Source organism: Heterodontus francisci, chromosome 16 (assembly GCF_036365525.1).
Source record: "Heterodontus francisci isolate sHetFra1 chromosome 16, sHetFra1.hap1, whole genome shotgun sequence".
Lineage (NCBI taxonomy): Eukaryota > Metazoa > Chordata > Chondrichthyes > Heterodontiformes > Heterodontidae > Heterodontus > Heterodontus francisci.
This window is the reverse complement of record NC_090386.1, coordinates 87,237,851-87,262,401: the sequence shown is the minus strand read 5'-3', so window position 1 is coordinate 87,262,401 and position 24,551 is coordinate 87,237,851. Positions and strand designations below refer to the sequence as shown.

The 24,551-nt window shown below is 44.0% G+C and overlaps 1 protein-coding gene across 1 annotated transcript in view; it reads left to right on the top strand.

Moving 5' to 3' along the window:
• Positions 1–745: 745 nt before the first annotated feature.
• The window catches only part of edem2 (ER degradation enhancer, mannosidase alpha-like 2), a 45,258-nt gene continuing 21,452 nt past the window's right edge, over positions 746–24,551 (top strand). Inside the window, exons 1-4 of the mRNA XM_068048569.1 lie at positions 746–987; positions 16,900–17,010; positions 19,642–19,681; positions 23,985–24,090. Coding sequence (XP_067904670.1) covers positions 884–987; positions 16,900–17,010; positions 19,642–19,681; positions 23,985–24,090 — 361 coding nt within the window. The 5' untranslated portion in view covers positions 746–883. The remainder of the gene's footprint in view (positions 988–16,899; positions 17,011–19,641; positions 19,682–23,984; positions 24,091–24,551) is intronic.

Genomic DNA, 24,551 nt, shown 5'->3' with positions numbered 1-24,551 from the left:
AGGAAGACAATTCCAAAGACTCATGACCCTCAGAGAAAAAAATTCTCATCTCTGTCTTAAATGGACGACCCCTTATTTTTAAACTGACCCCGAGTTCTAGATTCTCCCACAAGAGGAAACATCCTTTCCACATCCACCCTGTCAAGACCCCTCAGAAACTTATGTTTCAATCAAGTCGCCTCTTACTCTTCTAAAGTCCATTGGATACAAGCCTAGCCTGTCCAATCTTTCTTCATAAGACAACCTGCCCACACCAGGTATTAGTCTAGTAAACCTTCTCTGAACTGCTTCCAACGTATTTACATCCTTCCTTAAATAAGGAGACCAATATTTTACACAATACTCTTGGTGTGAGTTAGGACACGGGCAGCAGAGTATTGTATGACCTCAAGTTTACTGAGGGTAGAATATAAATAGGTGCCAAATTGTTTCATAAAGAAGGTGCATAATCAGCAATTGTGGAGCAGGTGCTCCACAAACCACTGACCATCTGCAGGCGCTTACCCATTGTCTCCCGAGACAAGCAGGCCAAAGAAGATAAGGTGCATAATCAGCAATGCTGTAATGCAGCATGCAATATAAAAAAAGCGCTATCATTGAAAAACTGCAGCACATTGACTGTTGTAACATGAAATGCAGCTTGCAATGTTAAAAAAAAGCACAGCTATTGAGCAACTGCAGCACGTAAACCGACTCAGCGCTTCAGATCAAGCAGAGCAGCCACAAAACGCAGGCGCACATCCAAAGTGTTCGCTTCCGGGTTTGCAGAGGCGGAGTGCGCGAGGGGGAAAGTGGCCCGGGAGCACACGTCAATCAAACAGTCCCTGGGAGTGCACGTCAATCAATCTGCGGGAGAGAGGTGCAGCGGAGTCAACACAAATACATGCTTGGCATCATCTACACCGCCTGCTTCTCCATCGTCATCGGAGCGGGTGGGCACAATGCAAAGGGCAAAGAAATCCAGGCGGAGGAGATGGCTCAGTACAGGTCAGTGCTGCGGGCTTTGGGGGTTTGGAAAGGGAGCTGAGCTTGCAGCTTCCTCTTTGCAGATTGCTCCTTTTGAAAATTATGCTCAGATTTGGGCAAAACAAAAACTGTCGGCAAAAATAACAATTTTGCAGTTTTGATCCATCTTCCCCAAGTTTCCTGATGTGTTAGTACTGATGTGCCACTGTACTGTACCACACGTAAACACTTTAAGGAGAATAAAGTATGAGCCTTGGCCTGTTTTTCTCTGAACGACTTAATGCAGTTGCTAAGCATTGGACTGCTTGGGTAAGCATAGCACTCCTGTGTTAACAACTGTACATTTCTGCTGGTAAATACAGACAGAGGGGTGTGGAATTCAGTAGTTTGTTTCACTGTTGAAGTTGCAGGAAGAGGATGTGGTGTTGAAAGTCTTGCTGCAGTGTGGTTCCATATGTACCTCAGCTGTCCTCTGGCATCTTAGAAAGATTTGCAGCTCGGAAGAAGGCCATTCGGCCCATTGTGTCTGTGGCAGCCGAGAAAAACCTATCCAGTCTAACTCCACTTTCCAGCTCTTGGCCCCTAGTCCTGTAGGTTACGACACCTCAAGTGCATATACAATTGCTTTTTAAATGCGATGAGGTTCTCTAGCTCTACGTCCCTTTCAGGCAGTGAGTCCCAGACCTCCACCACCCTCTGGGCGAAAAAAATGACTCCTCAACTCTCCTCTAATCCTTCTGCCAGTCACTCTAAATCTGTGCCCCCTGGTTATTGACCTCTCTACTAACGGAAATAGGTCCATCCTGTCCACTCTCTCTCCTCCCCTCATAATTTTATACACCTCAATTAATTCTTCCCTCAGCCTCCGCTGTTCTGAAGAAAACAACTCTAACCTCAAAGCTAAAATACTCCATTCTCCTCTGTACCCTCTCTAGTGCTATCATATCTTTCCTGTAATGAGGTGATCAGAACTATAGCTGCGGCCTAAATAGTGTTTTATATACAGTTCTAGCATAAACTCCCTTCTCTTATACTTGGGGGCCCTACCAAATTCACGGTCAAATTTCACAAATTTCATGGTCACAGCATTTTAAGAATAGTGAATTTCACGATTTCACATAATTAAATCGTAAATTTCATAGTGTTGCAACAAACCATGAAAAACAGCAATCTGGTTGACTCTAAACTGCCCTATGAAATGGTCTAGCAAGCCACTCAGTTCAAGGGCAATTAGGGATGGGCAATAAATGCTGGCTTTGCCAGCGATGCCCACATCCCACAAAACAAATTTTTTTAAAAAGCGAAGCATTTATTGTATACTCAAAAACTATTGTAAAAAGCTGTCGATAAACAGGTCACATTCTTTACGCACTGAAGTCAGTGGTTGAATCTGAGAACAGAGCAACCTGCAACTGTCTCTTTCTTCATTCCCTGTCTCTGCACTGTGAACGCCTGTCCCTGTTTAGACACAGCTCTCTCCGTGTCCGCAGAGTTAGCTGGAATTGTGAGTCAGTGCCGTGCTAGCATTGCAAGGTGGGGGATTCTGCATTCCACAGAGTTCCAAACCTGCAGCACAGGCAAAGTACAAGCCTACAGTTCTTGTCAAAGCCAGGAATTGCATCAGACGAGTTTAAATCCACCATCAACAGTTGCATTTGTGCAGGGCCAAAGATATGCACAGCTTTCAGGAATGTCGCAGAAGGTTGTTGAAACCTCTGAGCTGCTTTTTCTTCACTGCCTGTCTCTACCCTGTAGCAGTAATATTGTTTGAAATTCTTCGCCTGCAAGAAAACACTTGTTGAGCACAGGCATTTAATTCAGCATCATCAGAGTGTTGTTCGTTTGACTGCACTTCAGCCCAGAACAGTACATCCATTACTTTATTGTAAACTTTGTGGATTGTGACATGTCGAGATTCAAACCAAGTGATTAAATCATGTAGTATTCTTGGCAACAAACTGAACCTCTTTCAGCTGAGCATCGCTCAGAAGGGTTACAATGTCTGTTAAAACCTGTGTTTTCGGTGCCAGTGTGAGCTGCTCTGAGACCAAATCTGAGTAGTATTTCAGGTGAGCTGCGTGATACTGTACTGCCTGAAACCAAGAATTCCAACATGTAATTACTGGTTCTGGAGGAAGGGAGATGTTTTGTTTCTCCAATTCCAGCCATTTCAGCCACATTTGCAATGTGTTGTCTGTATCGAAACTTGTGGCTAGAGCAGTGTCTGAAGATCTTTTTAATGCAGTTGACCAGTTTGTCGACATTACAAAACTCGTTTTTCCACAGCTCACTGACGAGAAATTATATGTACATTACATGTAATATGGACAGCATTCGGCATTACACCTTGGAGCACAGATTTGAAAGATTTTGTCCTGTCAGTTGCATTGTCAGTAAACTCTGCACTGTATTTTAAAATAGTTTTGATTATCGCTTGGGAAGCTATAGTGTAATAACAGCTTCTAAATGGACACAGTCTGCGAGCACTGTTCGCTTTCCTGACTCTACATCTTTGGCCTTAGCAGACATAAAATCAAACAAAACATGCAGCACATCGGTGGACTCATCACAAATAATTGCAAAAGACTCAAAATCTGAGACTTCATCTCAATGCATAGCATAAACCTTTGATATGTGGTCCTGTCGTAGTTTATTTGCACTTGACAAGTAACCGCCATTTTGCATATTACGTTGAATGAATACCCATAGCATTGGGTGATCAAATTTACAATGGTATGGTGGTGCTTGCAAAAGCACCCACAAGTTCCATTGTAACCAGTTGACGATTTTCTGAGCTCTCTGTCGACAATTTTTGTTTTTGCGTGTTCGTTATCCAGCAGTGCAGTGTTGGATGCTCTCTTTCTGCTGCGCTGGCTTTCGGACTCAAAGTGGCGCAGAACCGTTGCCCACCTTGTGTGATGCAACAAAACATTGCAACTTGTACAAAACAGTATCCACCATCGGCATGCAGAATTTGGCTTCTAAATTCTTTTACTCAATGTGCTGCAGTAATGGTTGTGGCCGTTTTTGATTTGATCATTCTGGCATTCTCACTTGTCTGCCAACGCTTGAGACTGCTTCTCTCGAGACTGCACCGGAAGCTCTCCCTCATCTGCCAATCAGCGAGGTGAGTTTTGTGTCAATGAATAAAACACGCTAAGTTTGCAAAATGACCGATTTCACGGAGGACCCAAGATTTCATGCATGACCTGAGATTTTTCAATGTATATTCAATGACTCGGCCTTCGCTGCTCTCTGGGGAAGAGAATTCCAAAGATTAATGACCCTCTGAGAGAAGAAATTCCTCCTGATCTCTATCTTAAAAGGGAGACCCCTTGCAGACACTTTGTGTCTTCCTCACAACTTGCTTTCCTACCTATCTTTGTATTGTCCACAAATTTGGCTCTAATGTGCCCGATCCCTTCACCTAAGTCATTAATATAGATCGGAAATAGTTGAGGCCCCAGCACTGATCCCTGGGACACGCTGCTAATTACAGCTTTCCAACCTGAAAATGCTCCATTTATCCTGACTCTCTCTCTCTGTTTCCTGTTAGTTAGCCAATCCTGTATCCATGCTAATATTACCCCCAACACCATGAGCTCTTATCTTGTATAATAACCTTTTCTGGGGCACCTTATCAAATGCCTTTCGGAAATGCAAATACACTAAATAACTGGTTCCCCTTTATCCGCCCTACTTGTCAAACACTATTTTTGTTTTACAAAACGATGTTGACTTGGCCCGATTACATTATGATTTTCTAAATGTTCTGCTACTACTTCCTTAATAATGGATTCTAGCATTTTCCCAATGACAGATGTCAGGCTAACTGGCCCATAGTTTCCTGCTTTCTGTTTCCCTCCTTTTTTGAATCGAGATGTTACATTTGCGGTTTTCCAATCCGTTGGTATCTTTCCAGAATCTAGGGGATTTTGGAAGATTACAACCAATGCATCCACTCTCTCTGTAGCCACTTCTTTTAAAACCCCAGGATGCAGACCATCAGGTCCAGGGGACTTGTCAGCCTTTAGTCCCACTAGTTTTCCTAGTGCTTTTTCTCTAGTGATAGAGATTATTTTGTTCCTCCCTTTTGCCCCTTGATTTTCTACTATTCTTGGGATGCTTTTTGTGTCTTCTACTGTGAGGACAGATACAAAATACTTGTTCAAAGTCTCTGGCATTTCCTTGTTTCCCATGATTAATTCCCTTGTTTCATCCTTTAAGGGAACAATGCTTACTTTAACTACACTTCCTTTTTATATATTTGTAGAAGCTTTTACTGTCTTTTTTTATATTTCCTGCTAGTTTACTCTCGTATTCAAATTTCTCTCCTTTTTTTAGTCATCTGCTAGTTTTTTTAATTTTCTGACCTACCACTAATCTTTCAGCTTTATATGCCTTTTTTTTCAATTTGATACCATCCTTGACTTCCTTAGTTAGCCACAGATGGTGCATCCTTCTCATAGCGTCTTTCTTTCTCAATGGAATATATCTTTGTTGAGAGTTATGAAATATTTCCTTAAATGTCTACCATTGCTTCTCTACTGTCTGAACTTTTAACTTATTTTCCAGTCCACTTTAGCTAACAGCATCTTCATACCCTTGTATTTGCCTTTATTTAAGTTTAGGACACGAGTTTCAGACCTGAATTTTTCCCCCTCAAACTGAATGTGAAATTCTATCATGTTATGATCACTCTTGCCGAAAGAATCATTTACTATGAAGTAATTTATTAATCCAGTCTCATTACACATTACCAGGATTAAAATATCCTGCTCCTGGGTTAGAGTCATAGAGTTATATAGCACAGAAACAGGCCCTTCGGCCCATCGTGTAGGTGCCGGCCATCAAGCACCTAACTATTCTAATCCCATTTTCTAGCACTTGGCCCGTGGCCTTGTATGCTATGGTGTTTCAAGTGCTCATCTAAATACTTCTTAAATGTTGTGAGTGTTCCTGCCTCTACCACCCCTTCAGGCAGTGTGTTCCAGATTCCAACCACACTCTGGGTGAAAAATTGTTCCTCAAATCCTCTCTAAACCTCCTGCCCTTACGTTAAATCTATGCCCCCTGGTTATTAACCCTTCCGCTAAGGGAAAAAGTTTCTTCCTATCTAACCTATCCATGCCCCTCATAATTTTGTATACCTCAATCAGGTCCCCCCCCCTACCCCCTCAGCCTTCTCTGCTCTAAGGAAAACAACCCTAGCCTTTTCAGTCTCTCTTCATAGCTGAAATGCTCCAGCCCAGGCAACATCCTGGTGAATCTCCTCTGTACCCTCTCCAATGCAATCACATCCTTCCAATCGTGTGGTGCCCGGAACTGTACACCGTACTCCAGCTGTGGCCTAACGAGCATTTTATACAGATCCACCATAACCTCCCTGCTCTTATATTCTATGCCTCAGCTAATAAAGGCAGGTATCCCATATGCCTTCCTAACCACCTTATCTACCTGTGCTGCTGCCTTCAATGATCTATGGACAAGTACACCAAAGTCCCTCTGACCTTCTGTACTTCCTAGGGTCCTACCATCCATTGTATATTCCCTTGCCTTGTTAGTCCTCCAAAAATGCATCACCTCGCACTTCTCAGGATTAAATTCCATTTGCCACTACTCAGCCCATCTATATGGTCCTGTAATCTAAGGCTTTCCTCCTCACTATTTACAACACCACCAATTTTCGTGTCATCTGCGAACTTACTGATCATACCTCCTATATTCATGTCTAAATCATTAATGTACACTACAAACAGCAAGGGTCCCAGCACCGATCCCTGTGGTACACCACTGATCAGAGGCTTCCACTCGCAAAAACAACCCTTGACCATCACCCTCTGCCTCCTGCCACTAAGCCAACTTTGGATCCAATTTGCAAAATTGCCCAGGATCCAATGGGCTCTTACCTTCTTAACCAATCTCCCATTCGGGACTTTATCAAAAGCCTTTCTGAAGTCCATGTAGACTACATCAACTGCTTTACCCTCATCTACACATCTAGTCACCTCCTCGAAAAATTCAATCAAGTTAGTTAGACATGATCTCCCCCTGACAAAGCCATGCTGACTATCCCTGATTAATCCCTGCCTCACCAAGTTGAGATTAATCCTGTCCCTCAGAATTTTTTCCAGTAACTTCCCAACCACTGATGTTAGACTCACCGGCCTGTAATTATCTGGTTTATCCCTGCTACCCTTCTTGAATAATGGCACCACATTCGCTGTCCTCCAGTCCTCTGGTACCTCTCCTGTGGCCAGAGAGGATTTGAAAATTTGTGTCAGAGCCCCTGCTATCTCCTCCCTCGCCTCACATAACAGCCTGGGATACATCTCATCTGGGCCTGGGGATTTATCCATATTTAAGCCCGCTAAGACAGCTAATACTTCCTCCCTTTCAATTTTAATATGTTCAAGTATATCACAATCCCCCTCCCTGATCTCTACACCTACATCGTCCTTCTCCATAGTGAACACAGATGAAAAGTAATCATTTAAAACCTCACCTATGTCCTCCGGCTCCACACACAGATTGCCAGTTTGGTCCCTAATGGGCCCTACTCTTTCTCTGGTTATCCTCTTGCCCTTAATATACTAATAAAACACCTTGGGATTTTCCTTTATCTTGCCCACCAGTGATTTTCCATGCCCCCTCTTCGCTCTCCTAATTACTTTTTTTAGTACCCCCTACACTTTCTATACTCCTGTAGGGCCTCCATTCTTTTCAGTGCTCCGAATCTGCCATAAGCCTCTCTTTTTTTCCTGATCCATTCCTCTATATCCCTTGACATCCAGGGTTCCCTGGACTTGTTGGTCCTACCCTTCACCTTAATGGGTACATGTTGGCTCTGAACCCTCACTATTTCCTCTTTAAATGACTCCCACAGGTCTGATATAGACTTTCCTACAAGTAGCTGCTCCCAGTCAACTTTGGCCAGATCCTGTTTTATCATACTGAAATCGGCCTTCCCCCAATTCAGTACCTTTATTTCCGGTCCATCTTTGTCCTTTTCCACAACTACCTTAAATCTTACAGAGTTATGGTCACTATCTCCAAAATGCTCCCCCACTGACATTCTACCACTTGTCCAGCTTCATCCCCTAGGATTAGGTCCAGTACTGTCCTTTCTCTTGTAGGACTTTCTATTTACTGACTTAATAAGCTTTCCTGTATGCATTTTAAGAATTCCGCCCCCTTTAAGCCTTTTACACTCAGACTATCCCAGTTGATATTTGGTAAGTTGAAATCCCCTACTATTAATACTCTATTATTTTTACATCTGTCTGAAATTTGCCTACATATCTGCTCTTCTTTCTCTTCCTGACTGTTTGGAGGCCTATAGTACACTCCCAGCCAAGTGATTGCCCCCTTTTTGTTTTTAAGTTCTACCCATATGGCCTCATTTGAGGAACCTTCTAAGATATCATCCCTCCTTACTGCAGTAATTGACTCCTTGATCAATAGTGCAATGCCACCTCCTCTTTTATCCCCTCCCCTGTCACGCCTGAAGATTCTATACCCTGGAATATTGAGCTGCCAGTCCTGCCCCTCCCTCAACCATGTCTCTGTGATAGCAACAATATCATATTCCCATGTGCTAATCAATTCCCTCAATTCATCTGCCTTACTAGTAAGACTTCTTGTATTAAAATAGATGCAATCCAGCCTTGCATTTTTCACTTGTGCCTTAACAGGTCTGTATTTGCTCTGCCTTCCAGACTGACTCAGTTTCTCTTCTATATTGCATCACCCCCTACTGTACCTCCACTCTGTATCCCATTCCCCTGCCAAATTAGTTTAAACCCCCTGCAACAGCAGCAGCAAACCTCCCAGTAAGGATGTTGGTCCTGTTCTGGTTCAGGTGCAACCCGTCCAACTTGTACAGGTCCCACCTTTGCCAGAAACAGACCCAGTGATCCAGGAAACTAAAGCCCTCCCTCCTGCACCATCTCTTCAGCCACGCATTCATCTGCTCTATCCTCCTATTCCTAAACTCACTGGCACGTGGCACCGGGAGTAATCCAGAGATTACAACCTTTGAGGTCCTGCTTTTTAATCTGCTAACTAGCTCCCTAAATTCTTCTTGCAGGACCTCCCCCCCCTCTTTATACCTATGTCATTGGTACCAATGTGTACCACGACCTCTGACTGCTCCCCCTCCCCCTTCAGAATGTCCTGCAGCCGCTCCGTGACATCCTTGACCCTAGCACCAGAGAGGCAACAGACCATCCTGGAGTCACGTTTGCGGCCACAGAAACACCTATCTGCACCCCTTACGATAGAATCCCCTATCTCGATAGCTCTTCCACTCCTTTTCCTCACCTGCTGTGCAACAGAGCCATCTGTGGTGCCACGAACTTGGCTGTTGCTGCTTTCCCCTGGGAGGTCATCCCCCCCAACAGTATCCAAAGTGATATAAAAGCAAAATACTGCGGATGCTGGAAATCTGAAACAAAAACAAGAAATGCTGGAATCACTCAGCAGGTCTGGCAGCATCTGTGGAAAGAGAAGCAGAGTTAACGTTTCGGGTCAGTGACCCTTCTTCGGAACTGACAAATATTAGAAAAGTCACAGATTATAAACAAGTGAGGTGGGGGTTGGGCAAGAGATAACAAAGGAGAAGGTGCAGATTGGACCAGGCCACATAGCTGACCAAAAGGTCACGGAGCAAAGGCAAACAATATGTTAATGGTGTGTTGAAAGACAAAGCACTAGTACAGATTAGGTGTGAATATACTGAATATTGAACAAATATTGTGCAAACCTGAAGAAAAACAACCTGAAAAAAACAGTGGGTAAGCAAACTGAACAAACTAAGATGAAATGAAATAAATGCAAAAAAAGATTGTAAAAAATGTAAAAAGGAATGCAAAAAAAAGAAGAAAAAATAACTAAAAATGACTGAAAAAGAAAGTAAAGTGGGGGGCTGTCATGCTCTGAAATTATTGAACTCAATGTTCAGTCCGGCAGGCTGTAGTGTGCCTAATCGGTAGATGAGATGCTGTTCCTCGAGCTTGCGTTGATGTTCACTGGAACACTGCAGCAATCCCAGGACAGAGATGTGAGCATGAGAGCAGGGGGGAGTGTTGAAATGGCAAGCAACCGGAAGCTCAGGGTCCTGCTTGCGGACTGAGCGGAGATGTTGCGCAAAGCGGTCACCCAGTCTGCGCTTGGTCTCCCCAATGTAGAGGAGACCACACTGTGAGCAGCGAATACAGTATACTACATTGAAAGAAGTACAAGTAAATCGCTGCTTCACCTGAAAGGAGTGTTTGGGGCCTGGGATAGTGAGGAGAGAGGAGGTAAATGGGCAGGTATTACACCTCCTGCGATTGCAAGGGAAGGTGCCCTGGGACGGGTACGAGGTGGTGGGGGTAATGGAGGAGTGGACCAGGGTGTCGCGGAGGGAACGATCCCTTCGGAATGCTGACAGGGGAAGGGAGGGGAAGATGCGACTGGTAGTGGCATCACGCTGGAGGTGGCGAAAATGGCGGAGGATGATCCTTTGGATATGGAGGCTGGTGGGATGAAAAGTGAGGACAAGGGGAACCCTGTCACGGTTCTGGGAGGGAGGGGAAGGGGTGAGGGTAGAGGTGCGGGGAATGGGTCGGACACGGTTGAGGGCCCTGTCAACCACAGTGGGGGGAAATCCTCGGTTGAGGAAAAAGGTCATATCAGAAGCACCGTCATGGAAGGTAGCATCATCAGAGCAGATGCGTCGGAGACGGAGAAACTGGGAGAATGGAGTGGAGTCCTTACAGGAGGTAGGGTGTGAAGAAGTGTAGTCGAGGTAGCTGTGGGAGTCAGTGGGCTTATAATGGATATTGGTAGACAACCTATCCCCAGAGATGGAGACAGAGAAGTCGAGGAAGGGAAGGGAAGTGTCAGAGATGGGCCATGTAAAGGTGAGAGAAGGGTGGAAATTGGAAGCAAAGTTGATAAAGTTTTCTAGTTCGGGGCGGGAGCAGGAAATGGCACCGATACAGTCATCAATGTACCGGAAAAAGAGTTGGGGGAGGGGGCCTGAGTAGGACTGGAACAAAGAATGCTCGACATATCCCACAAAAAGACAGGCATAACTAGGACCCATGCGGGTACCCATAGCGACACCTTTTACTTGAAGGAAATGCATGGAGTTGAAGGAGAAGTTGTTCAATGTGAGAACAAGTTCAGCCAGGCGGAGGAGGGTGTTGGTGGATGGGGACTGGTTGGGCCTCTGTTCCAGGAAGAAGCGGAGAGCCCTCAAACCATCCTGGTGGGGGATGGAGGTGTAGAGCGATTGGACGTCCATAGTGAAGAGGAGGCGGTTGGGACCAGGAAACTGGAAATTGTCAAAATGACGTAGGGCGTCAGAAGAGTCACGGATGTAGGTGGGAAGAGACTGGACCAGCGGAGAAAAGATAGAGTCTAGATAGGAATAAATAAGTTCAGTTGGGCAGGAGCAGGCTGACACAATGGGTCTGCCGGGACAGTCCCGTTTGTGGATTTTGGGAAGGAGGTAGAAGCGGGCTGTCCGGGGTTGCGGGACTATGAGGTTAGAAGCTGTAGAGGGAAGATCTCGAGAGGAGATGAGGTCAGTGACAGTCCTTTGGACTGCCATGATCCAAAGTGATATATCTGTTTGAGAGGGGGGATGGCCACAGGAGACTCCTGCACTACCTGCCTGCGCCTACTACTCCTCCTGGTGGTCACCCATCCCTTTTCTGCCTGTGCAGCCATTACCTGCGGTGTGACCACCTCACTAAACGTGCTATCCATGACGTCCTCAGTATCGCGGATGCTCCACAGTGATTCCACCCGCGGCTCCGGCTCCGTAATGCGGGTAGTCAGTAGCTGCAGATGGATACACTTCCTGCACACATGGTCATCTGGGACACTGGAAGCGTCCCTGATTTCCCACATAGCGCAGAAGGAGCATATCACGGGTGCGAGCTCTCCTGCCATGACTTACCTTTAGATTACTTAGTTACTCCCTGAATTAAAAAATACTAATTACACTAGGGGCCTTATTCTACTCCAAACACTACCCACTACAGTCTAAATTGCACTAATTTTTTTCAAACACACTTTAGTAGTACTCACTTTATCACTTGAGGTTTTTTCAAAAAAAAACTTTCCCTTTTTAAGCTATTTAAATTGACTAACAGCTGTTACTTACCCAATCACCTTGCAGATTTCCCGTGATGTCACTGTAAGTCTTTTTGTTTCCTCTTTCGAGTCTCAGCGCGGGCCGGCACAGAGAGAGACTGGGAGCCTGCTGCCCCTCTGGATCAGCTTCAGTTCGCTCCAGAATGAATGTATTGGTTTAGGAAACTGTCCCAATATACTCTATGAACTCATCTTCAAGGCTACCAATGCCAATTTGATTAGTCCAATCTATACGAAGATTAAAATCTCCCATGATTTTTGCAGGAACTTTGCTATAAGTCCCCATTATTTTGTGATTTATACTCTGTCCTACAGTGTAGCTACTATTTAGGGGGCCTAAAAACTACACCCACTGGTGACTTTTTCTGCTATTTCTTATCTCCATCCAAACTGATTCTACATCTTGATCTTCCGAGGCAAGGTTATTTCTCACAACTGTCCTGATCTCATCCTTTATTAACAGAGCTACCCCATCTCCTTTTCCTTTCTTCCTACCTTTCCGAAATTCAAATACCCTTGAATATTTAGTTCCCAGCTTTGGTAGCCATTTATTTCTATTTGTGCTATCAATTGGTTTATCTACATGTCCTGTTAGCGTCAGAGATCAGTGGACATACACTCCAAGGTCCCTCTGTTCTTCTACATTTCTCAGAATCCTACCATTTATTGTGTATTCCCTTGCCTTGTTTGCCATCCCCAAGTTTATTGCCTCACACTTCTCCAGATGGAATTTCATTTGCCATTGTTCTGCCTACCTGACCAGTCCATTGATATCTTCCTGCAGTCTACAGCTTTCTTCCTCACTATTAACCACACGGCCAATTTTTGTATCACCTGCAAACGTCTGAATCATGTCCCTACATTTAAGTCTAAGTCATTGATATATACCACGAACAACAAGGGACCCAGCTCTGCAGAACCCCACTGGAAACAGCTTTCTAGTCACAAAAACACCCATCAACCATAACCATTTGCTTCCTGCCACTGAGCCAGTTTTGGATTCAACTTGCCACTTTCCCTTGGATCCCATTAACTTTTAATTTTCTGATCAGTCTGCCATGTGGAGCCTTGTCAAAAGCCTTGCCAAAATCCATGTAGACTATATCAACCAAGCTACCCTCACGGACCCTCAAAAAATTCAATCAAGTTAGTCAGACACCAACTTTGCATAACAAATTCATGCTGACTGTCCTTGATTAATCCGTGCCTTTCGATATGATGATTTATCCTGTCACTCAGGAGTTTTTCCAATAAGTTTCCCACCACTTCGGGTAGGCTGACTGACCTGTAATTAGTCAGGCTATCCCTTCCTCCCTTTTTCAACAATGGTGCAATGTTAGTAGTCCTTCAGCACCACATCTGTGGCCAGAGAGGATTGAAAAATGATGGTCATAGTTTCCGCTATTGCTTCCTTTTGCAGCCTGGGATATATTTCATCTGGGCCTGGAGATTTATCCACTAGTCCTCACTATGTTTATCCTATCCATTATTTCACTCTTTGCTCTTTTATCTCCCTCTGACTGCTTGCGGGTCTACAGTATACTCTCAGCAGAGTGATTGTCCCTCTTTTGTTACTCAATTCAACCCATAGGTCTTCATTTGATGCTCCTTTCAGCATATCATCCCTCCTCACAGCTGTGATTGTTTTATTAACCAATATTACAACACCTATCCCCTTCCATGTTTATGCTCCTCTTTATCTCTTCTAAAAATCTTGTGACCAGGAATGTTGAACTGCCATTCCTGCCCCTCTTTAAACCACATTTCAGTAATAACTATGATATCGTACTTCCAAGTGTATATCTGTGCTCTCAGCTCATCTGCCTTGTTCAGTAGACTCCTTGCGTTGAAGTATATACCGCTTATCATGGAACTACTCCTTTGCTGTCTATTTTCTAGCCTTTGTTTCCTTGACCTACCGTACTCGCTTACTGATCTTCTGCCTCCTATTTCCAGCTTTGTTTCTTTTCCTTGTAAATCTGCATTCAGGTTCCCATCATCTCTGTAAAGCTAGTTTAAACTCTCCCCAACAGCACTAATAAACCTGCCCGCCGAGTTATTGGTCCCAAGCCCGTTCAGGTGCAACCCTTCCGTCCGTCTTGTACAGACAGGTCCCGTCTCTCCCAGAACTGGCCCCAATGCCCTGGGGATCTAAAGCCTTTGCTTGTGCAACATCTCTCCAGTCACGCATTCAGCTGCATTATCTTCCTATTTCTTTACTCATTAGCACATGGCACTGGGAGTAATCTCGAAAGTGCTACCTTTGAGGTCCTACTTTTTAATTTATTTTCTAGATCCCTAAAATCTGCTTGCAGGACCTCATTCTACCTATGTCATTGGTACCAATATGGGCCATAAGCTCTATCTGTTCACCCTCCCCCCTCTGAATGTTCTGCAGCTGCTCAGCAACATCCTTGAACCAAGGAGGCAGCATTCCATCCCGGAATCACATCTGCAGCCGCAGAAACACCTGCCCAGTCCCCTAACTATTGACTCTCCTATCACTGTAGCTTTCCTGACCTTCCTGCTGCCCTCCCTGACACTACCACCCTGCACAGCTGAGCACCCCCCCCCATGGTTCTGTGGTCTTGGCTATGGCTGTTTCCTCCAGAAGAACGATCGCCCTTACCGGTATTCAGAACTGAATACCAGTTTGAGAGCGAGATGAACTTTGGGGAACTCCTGCATTACCCGCCTAGTCCTGCTTGACTGTCTACCACTCACCCAGTCCCTCTCTGCCCTCACACCCTTAAGCTTTGGTCTGACCACATCCAGAAACGTGCTGTCCACATAGATCTCAGCCTTGCAGACGCACCACAGTGACACCAGCTGCGTCTCAAACTCTGAAATCCGGAGCTCGAGCTCCTCCAGCTAACGACACTTCCTGCACATGTGGTTGTCCAGGACTTGAAAAGGCACAGGATGTGCCCTCCACGAGACTGAGGTGCCCTGCCATGCCTCTATTATTAGACTGATCCTAGCAGAAATAAACTGAAGACTTATTTCAAAAAAAACTCACCACTTACTTACCCGTTACTCACCAATAATTTTCCCCTTGTCCTGATGTAACTTAGGTTTTTATAACTCACTCTCTGACCTTTGCGTTTCCTCGGCCTTCAGCTGCTCCGGCCCTGAATTCCTTCAGGTTCACGCATCTTGCCTCCAGGTTCCCCAGTTTAATAAAATAAAAGATATATTTCCCCAGCTCTTAGTTTATACAACTGCTGTAGCTTTGAGAGACAAAAATACATTGTACTACTCACCAACCGATCACTTACCTGCTGTTCTGTGATGTCACTGCTTGGTTTTATTTTTCTCTCCTCCTGACCAAGTGCCATATGCTCTTCATATGTGGGAGCTTGCTGTGGGGGCTGGGATTCATCAGATGGCTCTGCTTTGTCAGTATCCTGGTGATCAGAGGAAAATTCATTGTGGTTTAACCTGGTTAAACTCGAGCAGTTACCCTTTGTGCACTTGGGGGTCACTCAGTCTTGGCACTTGCCAAACTGTTCTTAGGATCTCTGAATGTGGCAGACCACAAGAATTAGGAGCAGGAGTAGGCCGTTCAGTAAGATTACAACTGATCTTCTTCAACCACCTGCCTGCTCTCTTCCGATATCTCTTGATTCCCCTAGTATCCAAATATCTGTCGATCTCTGTCTTGAATATACTCGAAATGGTTGAATATCCACAGCCTCTGGGGTAGAGAATGCCAAAAATATACAACCCTTTGAATGAAGACATTTCTCCTCATCTCAATCCTAAATGAGCAACCCCTCATTCTAAGATTGTGACTCATAGTTCTAGTCTTCTCAGCCTCCCAGCATCTATCCTGTCAAACCCCTCAAGAATTTTATATGTTTCAATTAGATCACTTCTCGTTCTTCTAAACTCCAGAGAATATCTCCTCATAGGACAGTCCCTTAATTCCAGGAATCAGTCTAGTGAATCTTCATTGCACTCCCTCTAAGGCAATTATAACTTTCCTTAGGTAAGGAGACCAAAACTGTACCCTGTACTCCAGGTGTGATCTCACCAATGCCCTATATAATTGTAGTGAGACTTCTTTACTCTTGTACTGTAATCTCTTTGCAATAAAGGCTAACTTACCATTTACTTTCTGAATTGCTTGCTGTATCTGTATATTAACTTTGTAAATCATTTACAAAGACACTCGGGTCCTTCTGGATACCAACATTTCTCAGTCTCAATTTAAAAAAATAATTTGTTTTTCTATTTTCCAACCAAAGTAGATAACTTCACACTTCCCCACATTATATTCCATATGCTATGCTCATGTCCATTCACTTACCCAATCTAAACCCCGTGTAGCGTTTTCGAATAGGGAGAGAGAGTGCCTTCTTATAGTGAGAAATCCAACTGCACCTCTATAGATTTCTCAATAGTTTGATTTGAAGCATGGCGATGATATTTGCATGCATCCCAAGCACCTATCTGACTTATAAAAATGTATATCAGGGAACATTTGATCTTCCAACAAATCTTACTATGATCAATGATTGCTTGCAGTTGGTGTTTGGAATTTCAGTAGGTTCAATATAGTAAGTGGTTAATTAGAACAAATTCTGTCCTAATAGCATGTGACATTTGATCGATTGAATAAGGAACTCAAACCTTGGTAATGTGACTTCCTCCCACTATAAGAACTTGTATACATTTGTATGGTCACTTTGGGCTTTATAGTTCTTTAAGGTTTGACTGGAGATTTAATACAGACTGAACAAAAAGTCTCCTATATATCGATGTGTTTTTTTCCCCTCACAGAGAGCGAGTTAAAGACATGTTCTATCATGCCTACAACAGCTACCTGGAGAACGCATTCCCTTATGATGAACTACGACCGTTGACCTGTGATGGTCATGATACGTGGGGGAGGTAGGTTGTAGCTGACTTTCTGACAACCGGAGGATTTTTTAATTTTTAAAGGAGAGGTTTTTAAGGGGATAGAGCCCAACCCAAGTTTAAGAATGGCTTTTCAACAGTTGTGGATCACTAAGCTTTGGATTAATTTTATTTGACCTTTGTGGGAAATAACAATTAAATAACACATCTTTGTGATAGCTCAGTTTAGGAAATGTGTAGTAGACAGATCAGAAGGTCCCAGGTTTCACCTCTGTTCTGTGGTGTTAGCTGATCAGAGCTGAGAGCTCAGCAAAGGTGCCACAGCTGACCTTTGGAGTAGGTGAGGGGGAACTAGTCAGGATTGCCATTTCTGATTGCTATCTTGGTTTTACAGATGATTGTATTAAAGGTAGGGCATCCACAGATACTACACTTGAGATGCCTTACTTTGTCCGCATGCAATACAGTCTCAAAATGCTGGTTACTTCAGAGCTGCAGCCTGAAACTGACGTGCATGTTCCAATTTGTAAAGTGTCCTGACAGCAATTCAACTCTTGTGACATCAGGCTATGTTTACTTATAGTAGTTAGAGTTTGTGGCCTAATAGGGTTAAGTCATCTGAAACAGATACTGGAAATAAGGTGGATGTATGGACATATTGCCTTTCCCTCATTGGACCAGTGTATTCTGTGTTGTAGCTATACATGCCAACTTTTTTTAAAAGTTAGCAAAGGTTCACCAGCAACTTCAAAACAAAGCTGACATGCAAAAATAAGTAATTACACTGAAAGCGCAGTGGGACAAGACCTTGTAATTTAAGGTTTAGGTATGCTCAACATTATTTCATTTGTATTGGAGCAGGGGGCAAAGTAAATACATGAAAACCTGAAGGGTTTAAGGTACAAGTTTTATAAAGTCGGGGGGGGTGGTGGTGGGTGGGGGGCTGCAAGACGCATTCTTCAGAAAATTATTTTTAAAACCCTTTTTGCATTTTCTTATTTTGGAGTCCACAATGAGCATGGATGTTGCAGTTTCTAAATTAATGAGGGATCTGTTTGATTTTTAATAAAAACTACTCTCTACTTGCTATTTGAAAATTTAGCTATTTTACCTTCATTTTTAAAATTCCTCTCAGTACCAGGCGAACCACGTATTGGGAGCTTTAAAAATGCTTAACAGAAAATTGGGGGAATAGAGAGGTTTTGGACCAATCCAGGGAGAATCATAGAATGGTTATAGCAGCAAAGGAGGCCATTTGGCCCATTGTGTCTGTGCCAGCTCTCTGTAAGAGCTACTCAGCTAGTCCCGCTCCCCTGCCTTCTCCCCGTACTTCTGCACATTCTTCCTTTTCAGATAACAGTAGAGTTCTCTCTAGAATGCCTCGATTGAACCTGCCTCCACCACACTCTCAGGCAGTGCATTCCAGATCCTGACCACTCGCTGCCTAAAAATAGATTTTCCTCATGTTGCCTCTGGTTCTTTTGCCATTCACCTTAAATCGGTGTCCCCTGGTTCTCGATCGTTCTGCCAATGGGAACAGTTTCTCCCTATCTGTCCAGACTCCTCGTGATTTTGAACACCTCGATCAAATCTCCTATCAACCTTTTCTGCAGATTTAGAATTGTGCACAGTCTCTCCAATTATTGTTCTCTTCCACCCTCTCACTGCCCCACCCCCAAAGCTAACAGTCCATTTCCAGGGGAATTTGTGGGACCTCTTCCCAGAATATTTGAATTTCTCTTTTTAACATTAAAACTGCTACAGCGGGGTTAGCTACTTTTCAAAAAAGAAAAATAACTGATATTTGGCTTCTTCAACAGACCATCAGCAGTTACCTCAAGAGTTGCATTCCTTCCTTCAACCACAGTGAACACCACCCCCCCTCCCCTCCCAGTTCACACTAACCCTTCACCCCCTTCCAACCTGTCCAGTCCTCTTTCCTTCTCCCAAGCTGATGCTGAAACGTTTCCACTTTTCCCACGCCCCTGCTCAAACCTTGCTTGGAACCCTTTTTTTTTTTTCTTTTTATCCTCCGACCCACAGCGCGCAGCTGAGTTTAATTGTTTTGGCTAATCATAGCAACAACCACAGGGCTCAGGTAGGAGAGCATTGTGGAGGCATCTTCACCGCATGGACTGTATCGGGTCAAGAAGAAGGCCCACCACCACAGCAACTAGAGATGGGTAATAAATGCTGGCCTTGCCAGTGATGCCCTCATCCCAAGGATTAATTTTTTTTAAAAAGAGTGTGGAGAACCCATGAATGGGACAGAGTGGGAAGGGGCCTGATTTTAATTTTCAGATTGGAGCCAGGGCCATCCAACTCTGGCCCACCAAAAGGCTGGCAGTTTGCAACAAATAAGACTCTGCTATGCATCTTGTAGCACTAGGCCACTCAGCCTACAAAGGGCCCAGGTTCAGTTTTTTCCCTGTGCCAGTTTAGCTGAGCTCAGCTGGAGCTTGTGAGCTCAGAGGTGAAGAATGACCAGTTACCAGAGGGCTGGTGGGAGTCCCAGCGACAGAATTCTGTCATAGTTCGATGGTCTTGGGAGAGGAAGTGAGTAAAAATTCTCGGAACATTAATTGCAAATAAGCTTTTATTATAGTCACTTATTGAGGTCAAGTTGCTGTGCAAAAAGTCAATTTTATTTTCTGTGTTCCGCAGCTTTTCTCTGACGCTGATCGATGCATTAGACACACTCTTGGTAAGTGCTCACTCATGCTTGGATTGTCTGACCTTGTACAGGCTCTGTTCAAGCTAGTTTTTCTCCCTCCCTTTCTTTGTAAATTATCTTTTCTCCATCGTTGAGTTTTCTGCCAGTTTCCCCATTGTTACATCTGAGTTGGGAGGAGTGCACTGTTAATTCAGTCCCACTTCTCCACGGGTCACAGCAGATCAATAAATTTTCCCACCTACCCAAAACCAGCCAATTCCATACTCTATTTGTCCCCCAGAATAAAGCACACCAACCAGGTTTCTTTAATCAACAACAAAATTAACTATTTATTAATAAACTAAGTCTTAAACAATCATGAGATAAATCTATATACGAAAAGCTCCTTATTTCCCTAGCCCTCATGCACACACACATTCAAAGAAAAAACGGTTAAACAGGGAAAAATAATTTTTTGGCTTATAGATGTTTCTTAGGAATAGAAGGAATAATAAAATAAATCAGTTTGTCACGTCCTGGTAGGAAATTCTTCGGTTTGTTGAGGTATCACAGAGTCAAATAGTTGGATGCCACGCGAAGTCTCTCCAGGTGAGGTTGATGAATGGTCTGTGATGGGTAGTTGTTTAAGGCAATTTGACTGCAGCAGGCTTCATATTGGTCTTTCTACAGGGGTGTAACAACAGCTTAGTCTTACAGTAGCAGTATAGCAGTAGAAGCTTTCTTCAGATTTCAGGATTTCTTAAAACACAGGAGGAAACAGGAACCACTTGATGCAAGGATTCTTCAGAGACAGGAGGCAATAGGAATCTGCTACCTCTGACATACAGGGGTTTCTTCTCAAGAGATGCAGGCTTCCTCTACAGAGAGAGGCAACACTGTTTCTGGATTTTCCTCTCTTCTCCAGGAGGTTCAAAGCCAAATTTCAAATGCCTGCTCTTTGTCCAACTCGCTTTTTTTTTGAAGGGTCCAAAGTGAAAGCAAAACCTTCCTAAGCAGATCATATGTCCAGACATAGAGTCTCCCTTGTCATTTGCAGTTGCTCTGAGGAGTTCAACCCCTTGCTGGTTTCATTGAAATTGCTTGCTTTTCTGTCCTTGTATACAATTTCAGCTTCTTTTCAAACCACCCAAAAAGCTCGGCTTTTGTTTTGAACTTCCTTTCAAATCATTGCAAAATTTTCAGCTATTTGCAGGTGCCTCAAGGTCCACTGAAAAATCCTTTTTCAAGTTTTTAAAACACACAGAATTCTCAGTTTTTAGCACAACAATAAAATCCTTGTGACACCATTCTTCCCTTGAAAGTGTTGACTGTTATTGGTGTAATCATATGGACCCCACTTATCCTCTATCAGCTTGTCCGAGTACGTGGCTGCAAGCTATTCAACCATGTGGGGCATCATAGTTGAGCCCAAACCAGAAGCTGAAACCCTGCCTGATTTTCGCAGGCGTGCTGAGATCTGTTGTAGCTTTTTTGTTGTTGCCCTGGTGGAAGCCAGCTAACTCGGCACAGTGTGGTGAACCTGACACCTAGCTGGGCTGAGTAAACTCAATAAACTATCGGTGGAATGTTACCCTGATTCTCATGCTCCACCTTCACCCTCTCTCTTTAAAAAAAATACTTACAATATCTTCTTTCCAATAAATTACAGATAGTCTCTTTGTCAGCTCCTGGCATGCAAGAAGGAAAGCGAATGCTAGCATGGGACTGGCTGACATACTCCGCCCTTTCACCTTTGGAGTCTGCATTGCAATCAGGCTGAAATGATGTGAATGTCACAGGCTGCCATTTTGGCTCTTTCCTGCCCTCCCAACGAGCTGTTCCAGTAACATAGGTTCGGGGGTCAGTTCTCACACATCCTTGAGCAGTCAGCATCCTGGGGTCACCATTGACCAGAAACATAACTGGACCAGCCATATAAATACAGTGGCTACTAGAGCAGATCAGAGGCTGGGAATTCTGCGGCAAGTAACTCACCCCCTGATTCCCCAAAGCCTGCCCACCATCTACGAGGTACAAGTCAGGAATGTTGTTACGACCGAGGCGTGAGGAGTGCACTGTTTATTCTAGTTCCACTTCTCCACAGGTCACAACATATATTTAAATTTTTTTCTCACTTACCGATATGGTCAATCATAGACTCTATTTTTATCCCAGAATAAAACACCAGGTTTCTTTAATAAATTATCAGTTTATTATAAAACAAGTCTTCGCCAATAATGAAGTAAAGCATAAACACAGATTGAAATATAAAAGTTCCCTTTTTACCTTAGTCCCGCATATATATATATATATATATATATACATACACACACACCCCCCGTTAACCAAAAAATAGAGATTTACTCTTTAAAGCTCCAGTGCAAAAAACGGATTATGTTGGCCAAAATATTTGCAAATTCTTGAAGAAAAAAGAGAAGGTATGGAAAGATGACCGTGGTCCTTTTTGGTTTGGCGTCCCAAATACATATAGACGACTGTCACTGGGATCATCCTAGAAAGGTTCTTGACAGACGGTGTTGAAGATCAGTTTGGGCAGCCTTTCCAGGGAAAATGCAGTAACAAGGGGTTTCAGGCAGTTTCTTACACGTGCTTCTCAAAAGATGGAAAACTGGCAGGCATTTTCAAAGAGCTGGAATAGACTGAGCTGGGTGTGGCTCTCTTGGCACATTTTCTCAAACCATTGTCCATATCCCAACTCACTGTACAAAGCGAAACCATAAACAATGTCACAAGAGACAAGCCGCCTGACCCCTATAAATTTTGACCTGTCACTTCTCCGCAAACATTTTTCCCCAAGTTAAAAACAACCCCTGCTGGGTAATTATTTGAAAACAAGTGCCTTCCAGTAACTGTTTACAGTCCAGACCTCTCAGTGACCCTTGTAAAAAAAAAAAAAAAAAATCCATGGACTCCTTTTCAATTTTAAATCACAAATCTTCAAAATATAACAAAAGAATAGAAGCACTCATAACAGTGTGATGGAATACTCTCCACTTGCCTGGATGAGTGCACCTCCAATAACACTCAAGAAGTTTGACACCATCCAGGACAAAGCGCCCACTTGATTGGCATCCCATCCATCTCCTTCAACATTCACTCCCTCCACCACCAACGCACAGTGGCAGCAGTGTGTACCGTCTACAAGATGCACTGCAGCAACTCGCCAAGGCTCCTTCAACAGCACCTCCCAAACCCGCGACCTCTACCACCTAGAAAGACAAGGGCAGCAGATGCATGGGAACACCACCACCTGCAAGTTCCCCTCCAAGCCACACGCCATCCTGACTTGGAACTATATCGCCGTTCCTTCACTGTCGCTGGGTCAAAATCCTGGAACTCCCTTCCTAACAACATGTGGGTGTACCTACCCCACATAGACTGCAGCGGTTCAAGAAGGCGGTTCACCACCACCTTCTCGAGGGTAAATAGGACTGGGCAACAAATGCTGTCCTTGCAAGTGAAGCCCACATCCCAGGAATGATTTTTTGTTGTGTTTTGATTTAACCTGGACACTGATCTGAAGCAGTCTGAGTCAGGGAACATAGGTGCTACCCCCCTGTTGTTTTTTCAATGATTGGACTCCACAATTCTTTGGGAAAGGAGTGGGAGACCCATTGTTTGGGTCTTTACAAGCCAAGAAATACTTTGAAAAATGAATGCATCCCCTAATGGGCAAGTGATGGCATCTCTTTGAGGAGTGAGATTCGAGGATATTTTCCACAGAAAATAAGCACGTTTATCTATTCCATTAAAAGAAAAGCTATAGATAGTTTTACCACAATTCTGTCAGACATTTAAAAAAGAGTGGGTTTTACTGTGGAGTTAGCTTCCTCCCTTTTCACTTTCGGGACCTGGAACCAAATCCAGCCAGGCTTTAAGAATCTCAGGGTCAATGAGCTCAGTTTCCAGTGATCTTCTGTTCCTGTTCACTGAAACAAAGTCCAGCTCATTCCACTGAGTGTACTTGGGCGTGAGATTAATAGTTGGATGAGGTTAGAATGCCATGTCACTGAAAAATTAAAGATTGTCCCCTGGGAGCCTAGTGGGCAACAGGTGGCTTCACACAAGCTGGTGTCGGCAATTAATATGTTATGTGAAAGAGTACCATCATATCGGGGCCTCTGAAATAAACCCACAGGGCAGATTGAACATGCATCTTTACTTCCCCCTCTCTTGAGGTGGTTAGTGCTGTACAGCTCCACAGTGCTAGTCAGTCTCCTGTATTGCCCCAGTGGCCATTGTTAACCCATATGACTTCTCCACAGCTTTTCTGTAGTAGGGGAGTATGAATGTGCAGATGCTCATGTGCTGTTTCAATCTCTTCTGGATTCAGGTGCTGGGTAACGTGACCGAGTTTCAGAGAGTTTATCACGTTCTTCAGGAAGGAATGGACTTTGACATTGATGTCAACGCATCTGTGTTCGAGACCAACATTCGAGGTAAGTCTGCAACACGCTCTTTGAAACCTTTATAAACTAAAGAAAGAACTCGCACTTTTCATGGCCTCCCAAATCAGTCTGCAGCCAATGAGATACTTTTGAAGTGAAGTTACGGTTGTAATGTAGGGAATGTGGCAGCCAGTTTGTGCACATCAAGATTCCGAAAACAGCAATGAAATCATGACTAGATCATCTGTATATCAGTGACGTTGGCCAGGACACCAGGGATAACTCACTTGCCCTTCTTCAAATAGCATCATGAGAGGGCAGACGCAGCCTCGGTTTAACAGCTCATTCAAAAAAATGGCACCTACAACAGTGTGGCACTCCCTCAGAATGATGCTGGATTTTGTGCTCAAGTCTCTGCAGTGGGACTTGAACCCACACCATTCTGACGCCGAGGCGAGAATGCTGAAGCTTGTGGCTCCTCCTCCTCCTCTTCTCCTTCCAGCCACCTCCTT